Genomic DNA, 20,681 nt, shown 5'->3' with positions numbered 1-20,681 from the left:
GGTTCACGCTGGGTCGTGCAAAAATCACGTGGCCTAGCGTAATGGCCACTGTAATGGCCACTCGGAGCCCTCACTTAAGTGACGTGGTCACCGAGGTGGAGAGTTAACGTGGCGCTGTGTTCACAAAGTTGCGCCTTTGAGCGTCAAGTGAACGGCAAGAGAAACCGCCTGTCGATCGGGGTTAGGGAGGAGCAAAGAGGGGTGATCGCACGATGATGAAGCGATCGTCATCAAGAAGGTGGCACGCTGCGCTACGCGTAGCGTCGCGGTCAACCGTGGCGATGTGAGCACGCTTCACGCAACGTAAGTCGTGATTTTCACTTCACGGATTTAAACGATCCAGTGTGAAGCCACCTTGACCCTTCTTAAATTAGCCTGTGCGCCGACTATCCTCTGCCATAGCAATGTGGAATTTACACTGCTGGCACAGAAATTACATTGGAGATGAACATTGAACCCACTGCTCATTTCATGATAGAGACTCAAAAACTTGGCGTTCTTTAAGACTCACCGAATACGTGTCTAAGCCAACCTTAATGAAGGTACTGATCTAGTAGAGGAAGTTCGAGAAAACGACGTTGTTAAAAATCACTGCTGCAGAGCACATTTAAAATACGGCCCTCAAATCGAGTAATAAGGCCAATGCGGCCGATTAGAATTAAACACATTTATTGAATTGAGCAAGTTATTATGAACTTGTAAATTTAAATGATGATCGGGTAGGGGAAGGTGTCACTCAGTAGAGAGTAGAAATACAGAACAAAAGAAAATGCTGCTTCCTAAGTTAAGGCAGACAGTATTGTGGTAGCGACTTTATCGACCCTAGTGAGATGATGGGCTGAATTAACTCCTGATTGGGTTTTCGACGACAACCCTTTTTTTGTGATTGCGAAGCGCTCGCTTGCAAATCTGTTTCGGTGGCGACGATCTGGTTATGCAGCCGCCCGGTCAGGGGGCAACTCGGCCAATCATCTTTTTTTTACGGTTAAACAATTAGTAATCCACACGTGAGAAGTCAGCAATGGTTGTCTGACGGTCTCTGCCGCAAGGCCAAGGGCGCGTGTGTGAGCACAGAGACGTTTCGACTCGACTCGGTATGCGGTCCCTTCGTACGAGCATCAAAGTCGTGTAAATTAGATAGAGCGTGCCGACACCGCGTCGATAAAGACAAACAACAAGGGTGCCCTTCTCTCTATTCCAGCACGGTGCGGTTCACGGAGCCGCATTCTGTTCACGGCAGCACGTAGCGCGCACGGAGGGCAACAAAGGCGCCTCTCACAACAGTTTTAAAGCACAGATTAATCACTTTGTTTTTTTTCCGTCTTGAGCTGCACTGGAGCAAACCCAACTGCCAGCTAGCGCGCGACAGCAGGTCTCAAACCCCGACTTGCCGGGATTGCATCTCTCGGTCTGCTAGCCTGGGACACCATCATTCAGCGCCGCGCGCACACACAAACACTTGGTGTGCACAACTTATTAGGTCTCATTAGAGAATGCTCCCTTATGCAGAGAGATGGGAATTTGGCCAAGTTGAGATTGTGGGGGTGGGATCACTTGCTGAAGTTCAGCCAATGCTCTCAAGCCGGCAATATGCACTGAAGTGTCCCCTTGTTCGTCCACACAACCCATTGAAGGCTTCTTTAACTCAACAGACATCTTACGGGCAACTAATTAAAAGTGTCCCGTACAAAAACATTCCTACCATGACATCGAATTACAAAGGCGGAAAATATTAATCGGGTGCTCTGCAGTGATAAAACTCAACTGAACGACAAAGTAGCATTGCAAGATTGTGTGGGTGATCGTAATTCCTAATAATTCAGAAAAATGTTTAAGATGAATTCATTAGCCGGTTACTTTTCACGAATAAACATTCCGATATAGCATTGTACGTGATGCCCATTTTTGCACAGTTAAACTATTCGTATCGGAGAACTCTGAGAGACAGGACTTGGGGAAGCCTTCATCCAGCAGTGGATTGATCATGACTAATGGTGATAATACAATTGTGTAGACTATATCAAATAGACTTCACTTGAGTGTTTGTTGTTGTACAGCATTGAGTAAGGGCTCATTTTGACTGGAAATATCTGGGGAACTATTGTACCGTCAATTATCAGCTATGATCAATTGTCTTGGCAAAGAAAAAACACAAAAATAACATTTTCACTTTGATAATTTAATGGGATCTGTACAAATTTGGAAAACTCTCCATCAATTTTGTAGCGGGGGTAGTTTTCCATAAATAAGAAAAGTCTGGGGAGTGTGATCCATAACTTTCAAAGTAACTTTCTTTCGTTGGGTAAACTTGGTTGTGGTAATGGTCACCGGCTGGCAGAGGACAACGCCTTTAGAGCCTTACAGTTCTGCTGATGTGGTGCACTTTCATCAAGGGTTGGAGGTTAAGGAAAAGATACATTTCATGCACAGGGCAGAGGTCGCAACCGGGTACCCGATACCAGTACCCTACCCGATACCCGGCTACCCGTACCCGGCCGGGTACGGGTACCCGTTTGCGACCCTGGTGCGGCCGGCTACGGGTACGGGTAGACCGTGAGTCACTGGTGAGTAACTGTTTGTCACTAATTTCCCAACGTCTTGTCTCTTCTCACAATTCAAGTTCCTAGAATCAACCCACCCGTGCCTGCAACATGGCTTCATCCCAGAGGTCGCAATCAGGTACCCGATACCCGTACCCTACCCGTACCCGGCCGGTTACAGGTAGGGTACGGGTACGGCCGAGTACGGGTACAGGTACCCGTTTGCGACCCTGGTGCGGCCGGGAACGGGTACGGGTAAGGAATCAAAACCCGTTTGCGACCTCTGGCACAGGGTGGCCTCGTTCCACATATTCGCATCACGCGCGGTAAAGGAGCCCGCGCGTGATTTTAAATGAGTAAACTGTAAAGCGATCCGTTGGCAGGCAGCGGCAGCCATTGCATAACATATTGAAAGCATGGGCAATTACACGCAAGTACGGCAATCATGGGCAGCAATCCTGTTAATAATGCCACACCTCACCATCACTTCCTTCCCGCTGCCTGATGACTCAGCTATTGAAACCCGACCGCTGTTATGTTTTCGTACAGTAAACCAAAGTGACAAACAGGATGGCACCAACAACGAAATGTACACAAAGGAAAACGGATCACGATCCGGGCCTAATTGTAAGACGGGAAGGGGACAGCAGCATGGGATGTTTAGTGAACAGAAATACAAAACACAACACCCACTGCAGGGGACGGCAAGCAGTGGACAACACTGGCGATGGAGTGGCACACGGAGGACACGTGATGGATGAATCACTGGGGCACAAAAAAAACATGAGATGCACGGTGCACATCAAGGGGTAAGCAATTATACTGCAGAACCAAAGCGGTTATAGTAATGCATTTGGGTGCAGGACTAGATTGAAAGTGGCTTCATAATGATGTTGTCAACATGGTAATCATCATCATCGTTGTAGAAATACACAGATGTCCAGTAGGTGTAGCCGGCCTTCAGCATATTAGTTCTAGAACTACAACTATGAGGTTAAATGAAACCACTAGAACTAACAACAGGGGCGACTTTGAGTCTCAATATTTTTGTCATCAAGGGTCCTGCATTGGAAAGTTTGTCCATTTCATGAACGTGCATGCGATTCAACTGGAGTACCTCAAGAAAATCCCACAAACGAAAGGGTACAATTATACCAATCTAAATCTGGACAGACATAACAGCAATTTGGTGTGAATATGCTGCCATTGTACAGATGCCATCAAATTTATCCACCATAATTCATACATGTGCATGTGTTTGTTCTTCCTTGTCTAGAATCTGTTTGATTGATTGGTTGGGGTGTCACGATGGCAATATGGTAATTACCTCGCCTACATAAGGTTGTGGGTTAGATCCAGATCCCTCACATCTATATATTTGGAGTTTGCATGTTCCCCTCGTGGTCGCGTGGATTTTTCTCCGGGTCCTCGGGTTTTTCCCTCCACATTTAGAATCAAGTATTGGGCTACGATACATTTTCACACGATGATAAAGCCACCTCGTCGAGCTGCTCTCACTTGTGGCCAGGTCGCAAATGTGAAACTACCGGACATCCGTGAAACTACTGGACATCTGTGAAAAACAGCTGCATAGCTCATCGGATTCCTTCAGTATAAATAAACATTCCGATTATATTACGATTCTGGAAAAAAAATACCTATATCGCTCGGTGGGCCTTACTTGGCGAAAAAAAAATTTGTTTAGGGAAGTTTGATCGTGTGGAACTCACTCTTGGTGATGACCCCCTCCAGCCTGATGATGTTGGGGTGGTCGAACTGGCCCATGATGCTCGCCTCACACAGGAAGTCTCGCCGCTGCTGCTCCGTGTAGCCGGCCTTCAGCGTCTTGATGGCCACGCACACCTCCTTCTTGCCCGGGTGCTTCAGGTAGCCGCTGCACACCTCCCCAAACTCGCCTGCGGCCAAGGGGGTCGACGATGGTGACAGTGGGTGGCACATGCCATGGATGTCACTTTCTTACTGTCATTATATACAACCGTGTATATAGCAAAGGCCGGATATAAGCACACCCTTATATGAGCGCAGTTCTCACAAGTAACGCGTCATTATATTGCCCTGGAACTGGGGTGGCTAACCTGAAAATAGCCAATAGACGGCTTTCTGCACAGCACGGGGGACATCCTTCATCTCTTTGCTACGACGGTGATCGCGCATTCTGCGTTATGCCCCTTCTATAGAGCCGCGTGTGGTGGACGTGAGAGCCCCACGTGGCTCGCGAAGACGCCGGTTTGACCACCGTTACCCTAAAAGAAGGGACGGTGATGGGGCAGCCCTCTGACATGAGCACATTTTGTTACGCGCGCGCGCGTGAGTGGCCTCGCTTCCGAGAGGTGTGCCTACGGCCAGCTTCAACTGGACGAGTTAAATGTGGCGATGTTATCTATAATGGGCGCATGGTCTGCATTTGAGCTTCCGCAGCAGCTCGAGGCGTAAGCAGCGTTAACCGTGGGATGTGCAACGGCGGCGCCGGTCGATTCAACCACCGCGATACGAACCCGGCGGCCCAGAGTTTAAATTTGGGCTACGGACAGCATCAACGAAATGCAAAGCGATTATTGACACGACGTGGGGAGGCCTTCATCCGGCAGCGCGTGAAGAAGGGATGTACCTAATCTAGTATGGCTATTATTACAATGCACATTACGTAGGGACTGGCCGTTGCTATAGAAATGTGAATTTAATACCAGTGGCTTCAGGGTCACCACCCATGGAGATGAGTGCTACCCCACAGCTCGTCTATGCCTTGACTGCCAGCATTGGATCACCGCTTCCGTGCGGAAATTTTAGTCCCCGCATTCCTCCTCACCGCTCTCTACCCCAGCCCACCTGCCCCGCCGCTTGGGTGTGACGATCCCGCGACGGGCATCGGGACCACGAGGTACGGGGCAACGCGGACACGGTTTATAATCGAGAGTCTCACCCGCTCCGATAACTCGTTCGATTTTGACGCACGAGGCATCAATTTCCTTCGCAAACTCGTGCACCGCCTGGTTGGGGTCCTCGTATGTGTGCGGGTCTATGTACATCTTCAAGCCCGGCAGTTTCACTGTGGACGACAAAGTGACAAATTACCCAGGCTAGGCACAAGCCCACGGATGACATTTATTATGCACAGGTAAAAAAACAATAATCACACACACACACCCAGACAACACTACAAATTTGCACGTAAACAAATACTTTTTTTTGTGTCCGATCATTCGTCATCTCTGAACCAATTACTTTCCTTTGCAGCAGCTTTTGTGCCACTAAGGATTATCCTCCCAGTACGGAAAGAGAACTTCTTTTCCCAGAAAGTTTACTAAGAAGAGAAATCGTGCAATTGTATTCTAATTCCATATGGTTCGTCTCATTTGTCATCATTGGGCCATTGCTCTGACTTATTATGCAATGCCTCTTTAGAAAATATATAACAGGTAGTTGGATAGAGTGTAAATAGCACGTGCTATATTCGAACCACTTTGGGAAGTCAACATTGGTTGTTCTGCGGAGAGATAGTCTCTGACATAGTAATGTGGAATTGTCACCATTGGCTTAGCACCAGCAATGGATCGCTTAGGACAACGAATGGACATCAGCCTGAGCCCATGCTCTTTGCATCAGAAAGATAGTTCCATGTAACAACAACTTCTTTGAATTTCTCATTGTTCGTGAATGCAACGCACACATCAAAACGTAAAGACTTCCATTCAGCCAAATACTCCGAAAGCACATCGATTCTACACGTGGAGCGACAAAACCGGAGGACCTGGATATAAAATCCGCGCGACCACGGGGAACACATGCACACTCTAAATGTGTAGGTGTCGTCAGGGTCGGGATCGAACCCACGAACCTCTTGTATACCAGTGCGAGGTGGCGAACATCTCCTAGCCACTGCAGCGCCCTTGACAGGACAAGCGCATGGCAGGGCAGCTTCACACCCCACCACCCCCCTCCGAGTGTGCCACACATCATCCACACTACGGCTTCGCGGCGGGAAGTCACACTTCTCCACCCCTGCCACTGACAGCCGTGGCATGTGTCTGTGTGTGTGAAAGTGACGTGCTGAGTCCGGTGTCGTTGATTTGGGGGGTGGGGTGGGGAGGCTCCGCTTTGAAGGTGGCACGTCACGGGCCGTGTTGACTAAATGGCATGCTTTGGATTGGCGAACAAAACTGTTTTGGTGATGACATGTGTTATATACGCAAACATGGTATATATTTATATATCACAGCCATCAAGGGTATGTATCCAAGTTGCCGGTGCATTACGCCGTCGCCGAGTTTCAAGTTCAACAAAATATGCCTGGGAAGAGCGTTCGCGCTGCTTGAGAGTGGTGGCATACGCAGTGTGGTGTGCGTGGGTGTGGAGGCGAGAGAGGCGGTGTGGTGTGCGTGGGTGTGGAGCCGAGAGAGGCGGTGTGGTGTGCGTGGGTGTGGAGGCGGTGTGGTGTGCGTGGGTGTGAAGGCGAGAGAAGCGGTGTGGTGTGCGTGGGTGTGGAGCCGAGAGAGGCGGTGTGGTGTGCGTGGGTGTGGAGGCGGTGTGGTGTGCGTGGGTGTGGAGGCGAGAGAGGCGGTGTGATGTGCGTGGGTGTGGAGCCGAGAGAGGCGGTGTGGTGTGCTTGGGTGTGGAGGCGGTGTGGTGTGCGTGGGTGTGGAGGCGAGAGAGGCGGTGTGGTGTGCGTGGGTGTGGAGGCGGTGTGGTGTGCGTGGGTGTGGAGGCGAGAGAGGCGGTGTGGTGTGCGTGGGTGTGGAGGCGGTGTGGTGTGTGTGGGTGTGGAGGCGAGAGAGGCGGTGTGGTGTGCGTGGGTGTGGAGGCGGTGTGGTGTGCGTGGGTGTGGAGGCGAGAGAGGCGGTGTGGTGTGCGTGGGTGTGGAGGCGGTGTGGTGTGCGTGGGTGTGGAGGCGAGAGAGGCGGTGTGGTGTGCGTGGGTGTGGAGGCGGTGTGGTGTGCGTGGGTGTGAAGGCGAGAGAGGCGGTGTGGTGTGCGTGGGTGTGGAGGCGGTGTGGTTACCGTGGCCGCTATGGAAGCGTGTTTTCTCCTCATCATAATCCTGCTTCGCTTTGCTGTAGCCGCACCTCCTTAAACGAGAGGAAGCGTGACGCATGCAACAATTCAACTCGACGCAACGCGGTCGCACACGCGCACTTTATTATTTTATTTTTTGGAGGTCGAAAAAAGGAGAAAATTACATAAAAATAAACGCGTTAAAAAGCCAATGTGTGCTCTGTGATGGTACGATCTCTAATCAACTTCAAGTGAGATTGCCTATTTATGCCACAAAATAAACAGTGGACCACACAAAATGAGAATTGGACCCATTATGCAAAGAGGAGCATGCACGGACGCGCGGCATTAAATGAACACGCGCGTGTGCGCGTGTGCGTGCGTGCACACAGGCGGCTCAGATGAAAGGGAGGGGAACGGCAAAAACGAATTTGTTTGTGCGGCGAGAGAGCAGAAGAGCTCGCCCCGGTGCCCTTGCTTATTACCTCCTTTTGATGATGAAAAAAGCGGTGATGAGTAGGAGCACGACTATGACGGCAAACACAAATGCCCAGATGAGGGTGTCCTGCTTCTGTTCGCTCGGAGAGGCGACGTCTGTTGGGAAAGCACATCAAATACTCCTTTCATAACAGGGCAAAATAAACACGCACGCGCGCGCACACACACGCGCGTGCACGCACACGCACCGCTTAACAAATTCCATCCAACGCTATAGCTGCTGCCACCCTTTGTTTGGTGGGCGCGATGCGTCGTGCCGTGCGCTTAGCTGCTCGCGGCAGCTCCTAATGACCGGAACGCCCGCTAAATTTTTTTCTGGCGACGTGCTCACTTCACTTGGGCGATGCGCGCCCCACAGCCAGCGTTTGGCCCACCGAAATGAAACGCTCGTGACGCCTCGTGAGCTCGGCGAATGTCACCAGCGACCGCAACCGCATTCGCGAATAATCGGAAATAATTTCGGTGTCGCCGTGCTCTGAATGTCGGCAGTGGAGATTGTGATTAATCTCCGTTTGTGGCGAGTTATACAATAGTAATACTTTCATTGCATAGAGCGTCATTCATGGTCATAGCATCCCATAACGCTGGACAATAAATATATATATGGACGAAATCCCATATGCAGACACTATCAAGCAAATTTAATGTCTACTCCCAAGCAAAATCTAAAATGAATAAACAAATTAATAAAAAAATTGGAAAATGTCACCAAAACAAAAGGCACGAACAACAACAACAACAATAACGTTATCACCACGGAAGACAACCACTGTTGACTTCCCACCAAGTGGTGCCTGTATCGTCAACGACTCAGAGGGGCGATGGGTCGAGTCGAAACCCCCAACCACCGGATGTTTGAATTCACAACCCTCCGATTGTGAGCTGAGCGCTCGGCCGCACAATGCCACCTGGAACTTAAACTGAGCTCCGAAATGAACGCGATGAAAAATATATATACAGACCGTCCTTCTTTCTCGTCCTGATATCCTCAAGTATGCACCCACTTATTGTGAATCTTTATTGTGAATATTTATTGTGGATATTTATTGCTGAATATTTATTGCGAATATTTATTGCGAATATTTATTGTGAATGTTTATTGCGAATGTTTATTGCGAATATTTATTGCGAATATTTATTGTGAATATTTGTTGTGAATATTTAGTGTGTATGGACCGGTAAGGCGTTCAAAACATTGCAATGCAAGACACCGAAACTAGCACCACCAACCCAAATTCGGGCTTCATTGTAAAAGTCTGGATGGAAATGCAGTGAACGTTTGGAGGTAAGTCAGCAAGTGGTCATGCTCCGGACAGAATGACCCCCACCATAGGAATGTGGAATTTCCACCACTGCTTCAGGATCGCCAAGGGACCACGTCATGCGATTTTGAAAAGGGAGCTGCTCTGGTTTTACATTTTTGGCGAATTTTAAATAGGTTTCGTGCTTGAAAAAAACGTGCCAGTCAGTGCATCCAGAACTTCACTTGAGTCATCTGCCCAGTGGCATTGGACTCCAAATTCGTTCACTTTATCCAATATCTTGGAGATTTCCTCTTCATTCCACTGTACGGCTTTCCCTCCCCGTTCATTCAACGTCCATCGAGCAAGCATCTTTCTTTCTCTGCCACGTGGCCTGAGTCCCGGTTTCCTTCCGGAACGCTCATCATCATCATCACCATCCACATCTCCTCTCGTTCATTGCATTGTTGCGAGGATATGCGGCAGCAGAAGCTGTTGACCAATCGCAAACGCGCCCGCAGTTCCGCATCGGTGTGCGTCGGATAGAACATGGCCTGGGGGAAACAAAGATTCGCCCCTCGGCATCTATTGATCCCCCCCCCCTCCACTTTGCATCTCCGCCCAACAATATTTGCAGCAATCCTGTGTCTATCGACGCGTTTGGCCTGGGTGATCCTCACGGCAGTGTTCTCGCTCTATTCGCAAACCACTACAGCACGCGAAAGTTCACATCGATACAGGAGATAGTGTGGAATAGAAGCTTGCACTCAATTTGTTCACATCCGTGTGATGAATTCCTCATTACGCCTTGGGATCAGCGGGTAAACCCTGCAGTAGGAATATATAATTGTCGGTCTAAAAGTTTTTAAGGTTATTTTTTTTTCGTATTCACATTCATGACAACTTTTTGAATATTATTACCCTCACAATGAGCGTACTTGTGTAATAACCATTACATGCAAATGAAATTTTATACCTGTATATTTTGAGCGCGCTTTCATGAAAATGCACCAGCATTTGAGCGTACATCTATATACAAGGTTACATTACATCTGAGTGACTCATCGTACCACGATCTCCAAACCTTGTGACCACTGCTCTTCTTCGGCATGAGACACTGCGGTTCATAATGCAAATGATCGGCCAATTTGACAAGTCAAGTAACGCCATCGTGACGGTTTTGTTAGCCACTGTCTCCTCACATTCGTTTTTTTTTTTTTGCCAACTGCGGTTCATGACCCTTAGGTCAGCCACTTTGCGTCAAGGCTCCAAGGAAACAACTGAAGAGGGGGATTATGGCCATGACGACGATGATGAATTCTGGCAAATTGGCGAACTGAGATGTCAGTTTAACGCGTAGTCGGCTTTCGCGACCAATATCATCTACAATGCAGGTTTTTTTTTTCTTGGGTTCGATCACGTGGATATAAATGTGGCCGTTAAGCGGTGTTTCGCCAGTAATTACAACTGGCATCATCAGGCGGCAGCCAGTTGTTAATCACTGGCGAAACGTCGTCCTCGGATTGTAAATGTTGTGGGTTTGCTCTCCAACACACCGGTGTGCTGTACCAGTAACGAATTGGCACGTTCTGCTTACGTGACACAAACTCACTAATTGGCTGTGTCGGGTGGTGGCGGGTTTAACGACACATTATTATTTAGGTGATCTAACCCCCCCCCCCAATAAAAAAAAAACTGTATTATGAATTGAGATGCGAATGCAACCTCACACTGCGTTGTTGCCACCGTACTCGAAGCACACTTACAGCCACGGGACACGGCGTGAACGGCACTTCATCGACACGAGCGCTATCTTCACAGCGCTGTCACTTTTTTTTTTTATAAAACGTGCCCGCCGGTGTCCGTTGTGAAAGACTCAACACTTTCACCATTAGCGGTGACTTAGGTGACCGTTCCCATACGTCTTGCTCACAATTTCGAACAACCTGCTTTGCCGGCATGAATCAGCGTCACAAGCAAACACTAATGTAATTACATTGTACCAACGTCTGTATCGAGCAAACACTAAACTATCTTACAGGGACTTTATCAAATAAAGTCTTTATTTGATCGGTGAGCCTTTGCCTAGTACGACAGCGTCTGTATAATTTTCAAGGGCATTGGTTTTTGCAACCATGTGGAATTGATCAGATGGGAAACATTTTAAACAAATTGCTTAATATATGTATGGGGCCACTGTATATTTACTTTGGATATTATGAGCTTGGAAAGTTGTTTAGAGCACGGTTCTTATACACGGCACAACTTGTATTACATTTTTAGTTGAAGCAAGAATGTAAAAAAAAAGTGTTCAGAATGTAAAAAAAAAAATCAGGGATGGAATCTATGCGCTTCAGCCAAGACCACGCACATCAAATTAGAGAAAATCAGTTTGATGAGCATTGAACAATACTTGCTGTGTGTGTATGTCGCAATACGTGTCAGTGCGAGTGTATGCACGCGTGTGAACATGTGATCGTGCATACACACACACTGTGTCATCCCATCTGTACTGTGCACGACCAGCATATTGCAGGTCAAAACGCTTCTCTTTACGCTTGTTTCCTCACACTGCCCAACTTAAAATCGCCCCCCAGCCCCTCCCCCTGCGCTGCGCTACGAACCCGTCGACCCCCGAGTTCAATTCCCGCTCACGGCCAACATCAGTGGCAATTATCTGAACTCGTCTTCGGCCTACCGCCACCCCCACGGGTCGACTCGACGATCCCAGATGCTAGGCCTCTCGCAAGCCGACTCCACGCAACTGACCCGTGCACCGTTCCGCCTCCATAGGTGCCCACTGCCGGCACTTTCACCGAGAAGCGTGCGCGGAGAACGCACGCCTGGAGAACGCGGTGCGTTTACACACGTGCGTACCGTGGAGACCCACGCTGCTTTGCTTTCTGAACGTCCGCGATTCCATTAATATTGACACAACGGGTCGGTTACCGCCCATTCTGCCGGCGTTGTCTAGGCAAGTGCACAGCGGTGGGATGAGAGATATGTAGGCCGCGCGCGGGGAGGGCGGCGAGATCTGTGCCCGCGCGTGCGTGCGCTCGTGCGTGCGTGCGCTCGTGCGTGCGTGCGCTCGTGCGTGCGCTCGTGCGTGCGTGCGCTCGTGCGTGCGCTCGTGCGTGCGCTCGTGCCACGGGGGCGCTTGCGCCGCTCACAGTCGGGGGACGTCTTGAACTCGACGGCGGGGCTGTAGTCTCCGTAGCCGGCGGCGGTACGCGCGCGGATCTGCAGCGCGTACACCACGGCCGGCTTGAGCCCCGTGATGGTGGTGCTCGTGACGTTGGAGCGCAGCGTCGTGTACTTACTCTCCTTCTGGTCCTTGCGGGTCCGGCAGAAGGCGACATAGGAGGCGGGGGGGGGGGGGGACACAGGGTGGGAGTCACGGCGTGCACCAGGAGCCTTGTCCTCACCGATGCAGAGAGGTGTTTTTTGGGGAGGGGGGGGGGGCGTGCCGATCGTTCCACCATTCCCCTCCAAATGCACTTGACATTTGTCCTGGAACAAACTCGGCAAGGCGCTTTACGAGACACCGTTATTTGAACGAGTGGCCTCTATCGATGTCCTCATATGTATGTATACACACGAGGGGCGAATGACGGGCTTGGGGAATGCAGTGCATTACACGCGCTGCTTTGCTTTCTAAACGTCGCAAGCCATGATCTCACAATGGGTCTGTTATTACGGATTCTTCCTAGCGTTGTTTAGACAGTGCACAGCGGTGACATGAAAGATGTGTAAGCTGAAGGGGCCACTGCACAGTGTTTAAAGATCTTGTTCTCAGAAGTAAATATAGATATATATTAATAGGGATGCTGCCTTGATTTAATCGTGAGCGCACTCAACGTGAAATTTAGAGGTTGCCGGTTCGCTTCCATCTCCTGGCGCGGAAGTTGAAACAATGGGGTGGGTTTCATAATTCACCCTGACTGTGTCCATCCACGAGCAAAACAAAACACGTGCGCAGCACAGTTTGTCGACTGGCAAGTCGCATATGCCAGGGGCCAAAGCTCTGGGACTCCCACCTCCCTGCAAGACGTCTGGCCGGCTTGGAAGAGCAGGCCCAATATCGTCTATCAGGACTCTAATCTTGATTTGAAGCTTTCGTGACTGCAGGGATCCATATTCTTTGGTTCTTTCGACAAAGTCACGTAGGTAGAAAAATAAAAGGAAATGAAATAATACATCACGACGTTTCGATCGCAACACAAGCGGTCGTCGTCGGGCGGAAAAATTAATCCAGCAGTGGAACTGCTGAACCCGCGAAACAAGTGGAAATGCTGAGTTATGTAGCTCTTTTTTCAGAAGCAACCTGGCCGCAAATGATAGCTCAACCCAGTGGCTTATCGTGTGGAAATGTATACCAGCCAAATACTCTGAAGGCATGATTCTAAATGTGGAGGGGAAAAAATTGGAAGACCCGGAGAAAAATCCATGTGACCACGGGGAGAACATGCAAACTCCAAATATACAGGTGTCAAGGTCGGGATTGAACCCATGACCTCCTGTATATCAGGCAAGGTAGTTAACATCTCGCCACCATGGCATAAGCAAGCACTGGTAGGGCTGCATCTTGAGGACTTTGGTTTTATACCACACGCGCAAAATAATGCAATAAAAAAATGGTATTGGCCACACTTCCCAGAGCAGAATTTTTTTGAAAAAAGATGCCTCAAACTCAGTGAGGCCTTCCTAGGCATTTGAATTCTTGTAATATTCATTACCATTATTGAATTGCGCATATTTCTCTGTAATATGCCAGTTTGAAATGCTTGTTGATTCGAAACGCTAGTTCAAACAATTATAGATCTACCACAACCAGACCAGAGACCAGTAACCCCATTCCTGTCGTTAATTAACATGTGACTGCTTATTACATAGTTTATACACCACAACCAACTAATTATAGTCTGATCAAAGGCAACCAGAATGAATGTATGATATTACAGTTACGTGATAAACTCGTGACAAGCTGACATTATTAAACTGCTAAGGTGTAACCTGGTATGTTGATACTTTTAAACTTAAACTATACATATGAAACACAAAAAAACAATGATCACCCCTCTGAAAGCATGAACATACTTTTGTTGGCAAGTACTGATGAACGAGCATCTATGAAGGCTGGCACGGCACAATAAAGCATAGTATGACCATACCAGGTACTCATTAAAGATTGAGTAGAACTATGGGAGGCCCACTACCGGTTCAGGTAATCGTAACTCATGTAAGCCATGGCCATGAGTTGAACTCGGGTCACCGGGTTCACAGCGCATTGTGCTAACTCTACTGCGCTCCACTTTCGAACGCAAAGACAGAGTTTCCCCCATTGAGCCTCAACAGATTATTGGGGCAAGTGCTGTTAGCGAGCAACTATGGAAGCCAGAACGGCACACGAGGGGGCGGGTGGCCAGCACTACGCTGGGCAACCTTTGTCTACCGAGTGGCGATGTTTACGTATCACACCAGGTACCAATTAAAGGCTGCGTTGGCCTTGGGAAATCATATCGGGTCTAGTTAATCACCACTGGTGTTGGCTCTGAGTGAGAATCAAACTCGGGTTGCCGGGTTCATAAAGCAGCTGCGCAAACCAATGCTCCATCACTTGACACACACACATATATTCATTTATATATATACAATACATTCCAAAATTGTAAGACTTTCATACCTTCTCATAGTATTTGACCTCGTAGTCCAGAATGATTCCATTGGGCTGCTTGGGTTCGGCCCAGTTTAAAATGATTGCATCTTCCGAGATGAGACCCTTCTGGACGTCTGTGATGGGCGATGGTGCTGCAAACAATCCCAGGACAAGCATTGACACTATAAGTACATACATCTTTAATCAGCTGTGCGTGTGTGCGTGTGTGCATGTGTGCGTGTGTGCGTGTGTGTGTGTGTGCGTGTGTGCGTGTGTGTGTATGCTTTTGTGATGGGCTCACCGTACATTAGTAGTGAGTATACATTTGGCTAAACACCAACATGGCAAGCAAGGAAGACTTATAAACGAATTAAGTGATGTCACTACCCCTGGGAGCAATCTAAATATGTGAAGGATAAAGAAGTGCTGAATCAATTACTGGGGGAAATGGCCAAGGCAAGGTGCTTATTTCATTACATGCCTTATTACATTAGGTTGCAACCTTGACTTTCACATGTTTGGACGGGGCTTAGTATGTGCACTGCATAGTGATATGAAATCATATTGTTATATTTTCCACAATCGTTATTATTGTACTCAGTGGCAATATAATCATCAGCATCATAATCATCATTGACGGTATCATCACCATCATTGCCATTGGCCAAATAATAAATATTACTTCGCGTGCAATCCACAATGTCTAATAGCGCGGCATTATGCTTACGACTAAATCAAAGGGAAAACAAAAATGCTCAAATGAGCATTGTGTAATGCATTTTGGTATAGATCAGGGGTCGGCAACCAAAATAACAAGAAGAGCCATTTCTTTCCAATTCGGTACAAAATTCAGTATTTCAAGAGCCGCAATGCATCTGAGTACATACTGTACATACGTACATATCGTCAAGAAGCAGCCCGTAAAGAGCCGCATGCGGCTCCGGAGCCGTAGGTTGCCGACCCCTGGTATAGATGGTCCCAATTCAGTGTTTTTTGAAATTCCATATTACAATGACAGGGAGCAGTCAACCCAGGCAGTGCTCACGTGACTGACTTCAGAGAGAAAGATGGGTGAGCCGTTCCTCGGCAGGGATGTGAACACGTGGTTGTATAATTGGATGGCTGTTGTCCCACATACTGAGCTGTGCCATGTGGTTGGCTCTGTACCCTCAAGTTCGATATATCCCGTAATTGGCTGCGCCGAGTAACCTATGCTTGGCTACGTAATTATCTGTCCCAATTATGTCAAAAAGGTGGTACAAATTGTTCAGACTGTGTTACGGCTCAAACTTTATTGGGGCCGCACTCATCTTTGTTGAAAGTCCTAAGCCCGAATTTAAAATTCTACGTTTCCATGCTGGGGCCAGACTACAGAAGTACGACTGTGGCATATGCGTGCATTCAAATCTAGGAGACTGGCTGATGTGGAAACGTAGTCTGGTGTAGAGTCAGGGAATTCCGTTGCCTGCGGGTTGTAAGGGCTTTGAGTGAAAAATCTGTAAATCAATGGCCCAATTCACGTGTTGGTGAATGTTGCTTTATGTCCGTTTTTTTTGGCAAAAACACGCCAATGTCTCTATCACCAACAATGGAGCAAATTCCCACAGTGCGGTGTGTTACAACGGTGCCACCAAGAAGCGAACGTGGCCCTCGGCACATAAGGCAAGAGGATCAAAGCCACAATGCGGAGGTTAGAGATTTAAATCCCAGTTGGAGGTTGTCTCGACCCAGTTTCTTTCCTTGGTCATTTGAATGGACCACCCCTCTATGTAGGAAGCCAATGGTTGCTTTTTTTTGTTTTATTATGACAGCATGGTTTCTGCCGTAGGAATGTGGAGTTATTATCACTGGCTCAACACTCTCTTGATTATGGAAAGTCACCTTCAATTTAATAGCGCAAATCGTTGCAGTCTGACATTCACAAATGTAGATTGACTCTTTAGTATGTTTTCGTTGACGAAAATGCGTTGGTTTAGAACTTGCTGCTGCAGTGAACTTGTACATAAAATAGGAGGTTTATTTGAAAAATAACATGTTTTATTTTTTTCTATATAAGGCCAGTTAGCCAAAACATTGAAATGCACCATTCCTCCCAGTGCTGTTATCAAAACCCTATTACGATTCATTAACTTGTTGTTTAACAGGTAGTTTGATTGATGAGTGGTCCGGTGAAAAGAAAAAAAGGTATTTTCAAAGGATATCTGATAAAAAATAAACACATCAAACACTAATAATGGACAATTGAGGTATAACACTACCCTTTAGAATCCAATGTAACTGTATGTAGTTATTATTCATACATAATAGTCAACTTTGATATAGCCATTGCTTGATGTTGCATACATATGTATTAAATATACTGTGTGTATACCGAATATAAAGATCCCCTTCATAGCCGTAACAGACTGTTGGGGCAAGTTCTGCTAGCGAGCACCTATGGAGGGCAGCACTGCACACGAGGGGGTGCGTGAAGCCAGCTCCACGCCCAGCCACCTTTGTCTCCAGAGTGGCGATGTTTACACACCGCACCAGGTACTCATTTGAGGCTGAGTCGACCTAGGGTAGGTACTGGACCGGTTCAGGTAATCGTCACTAATGTTGGCCGTGAGCGGGAATGGGACGCGGGTTGCCGGGTTTGTAGAGCAGCGTGCTAACCGCTATGCCACGGCTGCCCATGTGTGTACATCAACAACTACAACCACCATTCGCCACTAAGTAGTGGTGGTGTCACCACGGCGTCTGTGCCAGGCTAAGTGCACTTTAAGGCCACGTGAGGTATCGAACGATCACTCGCAGGAGGTCACGGGACAGACCCAGGTGCCACGGGTCGACTGACTGAGATGACTGGCCGATGCACCACCTGTATACACAAACACGTAGTTTATATATACAGGTGGTAATTATACACAAACATGTACCAGCCAAATAGTGTTGGGGATTTTTTGTTTACAATTCCCACCAAACGAAATGTAAGGTTTATTAGAAGTCTTTGCAATAAGCCCACGGTAGGGTTCTTTGTGAATTTATGAGCCTTTTCTTTTTCAATCTAAAGAATATTTTACGTGTCATCGTCTGTGAATTGTCCACTGACCTAGTGTCCTCGAAAGCTGACACCCAACTCATTTACCCTTTGGTGCGGTGCGACTTAGGTGGAGGAGTCCAATAATGCCGGCCCAATATAATCTCAAATACAAATAATAATGCGGGGATTCTTTCCTTATTATTAATATTATTTCAAACCATATTCCTGATTAGATGGCGTGTCTAGTTTGGCAGCATTGAATGAAAGCTGTATTCTCTTGTGCGTTGCAATGAAGGCAGATGATTCCACGCTTGAATAATAATTACTTCAATTTTTAAAATTAGTTTTTTTTTTTTTCCCATCGGGGATAGATCGACAGACACAACTATATCTTGACACACAGCATTGCACAGTTGTATGAAATTGTGACATTATCAGAATGCGCTTTTTAAATAAAAATGCGTGTCTCAACGTCCAGATACATTTTTTGCTCTGATACAAACTATATATTCATTGTATAATGTTTGGGTATGGATTGCTTTGCGAGTATAGTAATGTAGTGATGATTACATTACTCTAAAATATTGGTGACCTAGAATCAATTCTAGCCATGCCCATCATGTGTTTAGTTTGTTGTCCTTCCCATACACCTCTGACTAGCATGGCTGGCTACATACGGTGCGAAAGAAGTTCAACATACATACATATATACAAAAGGTATCTTAAGCTGGTCCAACTCTGTTATAGGTCGACTCAGCCTGAAATACGTACTCTAGTTCGCACTGTACAGTGCGTCATCACCATCATCCTCACACATCACCTCTTGCGCTCTGGCAGCTTGAATAGGTGCTTGCTAACAAACTAGCTACTGACAATGTGCATTGTGACGGTGGAGCGATTTGATCGGTCCTCGTGCGGGCGCTGGGCTGATTGTTACATCGTAAGTTTGCGTGAGCTGGTAGTGGCTTGGGGAGGCTTTCATCGAGCAGTGGATTGACCATGGCTATTATTGATGATTATGATGTTCGTGATCATATGGGCAAGTGTCGCTGCAGTCAGCATGCTATCCTAACAACTGAAAGGTTGCGAGTTCTAATCCCAGTTCGGGATTGACTTACCCATCTGCCCTCTGGGGTCAATACCACTTAATGCATCTTATTGATCTGACAATGCCCAGTATCTAACCTCGACACGACTAACGCTATTTAAGACGCACTTCTCTGCACACCAAAATATGCATCTCTCCGTCACGCGCAACAGTTGAGCGCGGACAATTAATGCCGATTATAGGAAAAGCAGATAACAGGAAGAGTGGTTAGGAGGAGGTTGGCAAACGACGAGCTGTAGCGCTTAAACTGAACGGCGACTCGTGAAAACCGCATCAATACCCGGTGTTTTATTCCCACGACCGAAATAATATTCTCTCCCTTGCATGCAATACCCTTATGTTTTGGAATGTCTGATCATTACTTGAAATCACTGTTGCTGCAATAATATGCAAGAAGTCACTGCTATTAGCATTATCAAAACTGTAATTAGCGCATGCTACGCTGTTACTTTTCGCTAGAGTATAACGTCAATGAGCTAATTCACTGGCGTGTTTTTTTTCTTACAGCATTTCATGCTGCACTATACCATTATGGGTCATATATATCGACAGAGGTGGGCGGAGTGGTGGCGCAGCGGTTAACGCACTGCGCTATGGACTCGGCAGCATGTCTTTGATTCCCTGTCACGGCTAACATCCGTGGCTAGTGATACCTCAGCCAGTAGCACGGCTCCCTACCCCCCTTTTTAACTGACCAGCATGGTGAATTATGGTCACACATTCTTCTCATTTGACTCCCACGGTGTTGGAAGACCTTGCTCCAGCAGGGGATTAACAACGCAATGCACATTTTGGACGGTAATATATCTAGAAACATAAATATATTACTCTTAAAATGTAGAACATTTTTCTGAATACCATGCCTTGTCATTTGTACACGTTCAAGCATCGCGTTGGAGCGAGCAAGCAGCACTGTGCTCAGCTGTAGTATCAGCGCCTTAAGTCGACATTGCCGTACAGCCTGTGGCAGCACGGTCTGGTTCACTACACACCCCACTTAAGTGCAAAGCGTCTGTCTGGTCTTGAGGCTTGGTATACGGAGGAGAGTTGCCTGCATTGGAGTCTGTCTGGTTTTGGGGCCAGGTGTATGATTGGGGGTTGCCTGCATTGCGCTGTGTTGGTTTGCAGAATAAAACAAAACACTCACTTTGAAATCTTCCACTCTTGGGTACACAAAGGCACGAGTTGTATTTTTTCAAACAATGCGCATCTCCTATTAGCGGCCACACGCTCGCTGCCTCGAGTGGAAAAGCGGGCGGGGGAGGAGATTTTGTCCCGGCTGGCAACATTGTGCGCGTACGTCATTCAGCACTCGCACGCACTGCTCTACAATCAAAATGAAGCCAGAGCAAAAACTGGACTAGGATATTTTAAATATGAATATAATGCAATTCAATGGTAAACAATTCATCCAACTACAGCTCAGACTTGCACTCTTTAGCGTCTCTTCAAAGCGGAATTTAGCACTCGTAGGGTCGTATCAAAGCAGGTGATAGAACTGATGCTGAAAGGTCCACCACTATGCGTGCTCGTGAAGAAAACCTTTGAGCCGAGTATCAGAACAAAGACGTACAATGCGTCGTATTTAAGATATTATCCGGCAAACA

General features: G+C 47.5%; 1 protein-coding gene across 3 annotated transcripts in view; it reads right to left on the bottom strand.

Moving 5' to 3' along the window:
* Positions 1–20,681, bottom strand: part of LOC144945028 (ephrin type-A receptor 4-like) — a 105,789-nt gene that overhangs the window by 30,894 nt on the left and 54,214 nt on the right. For 2 of the 3 annotated variants that reach the window (XM_078873200.1, XM_078873201.1), the window contains exons 6-11: positions 14,972–15,096; positions 12,459–12,621; positions 8,035–8,143; positions 7,556–7,623; positions 5,482–5,607; positions 4,271–4,456 (exon numbers count right to left, since the gene is read on the bottom strand). In XM_078873200.1, the coding sequence (XP_078729326.1) occupies positions 4,271–4,456; positions 5,482–5,607; positions 7,556–7,623; positions 8,035–8,143; positions 12,459–12,621; positions 14,972–15,096 (777 nt within the window). Of the gene's footprint in view, positions 1–4,270; positions 4,458–5,481; positions 5,608–7,555; positions 7,624–8,034; positions 8,144–12,458; positions 12,622–14,971; positions 15,097–20,681 lie in introns of those variants that run through there. The other variant, XM_078873202.1, reaches the window with a different exon arrangement.

The sequence above is a fragment of the Lampetra fluviatilis genome, chromosome 36 (genome assembly GCF_964198595.1).
Source record: "Lampetra fluviatilis chromosome 36, kcLamFluv1.1, whole genome shotgun sequence".
NCBI lineage: Eukaryota > Metazoa > Chordata > Hyperoartia > Petromyzontiformes > Petromyzontidae > Lampetra > Lampetra fluviatilis.
Note: the sequence above shows the minus strand (reverse complement) of the source record. Positions and strands in the feature narration are given on the sequence as shown.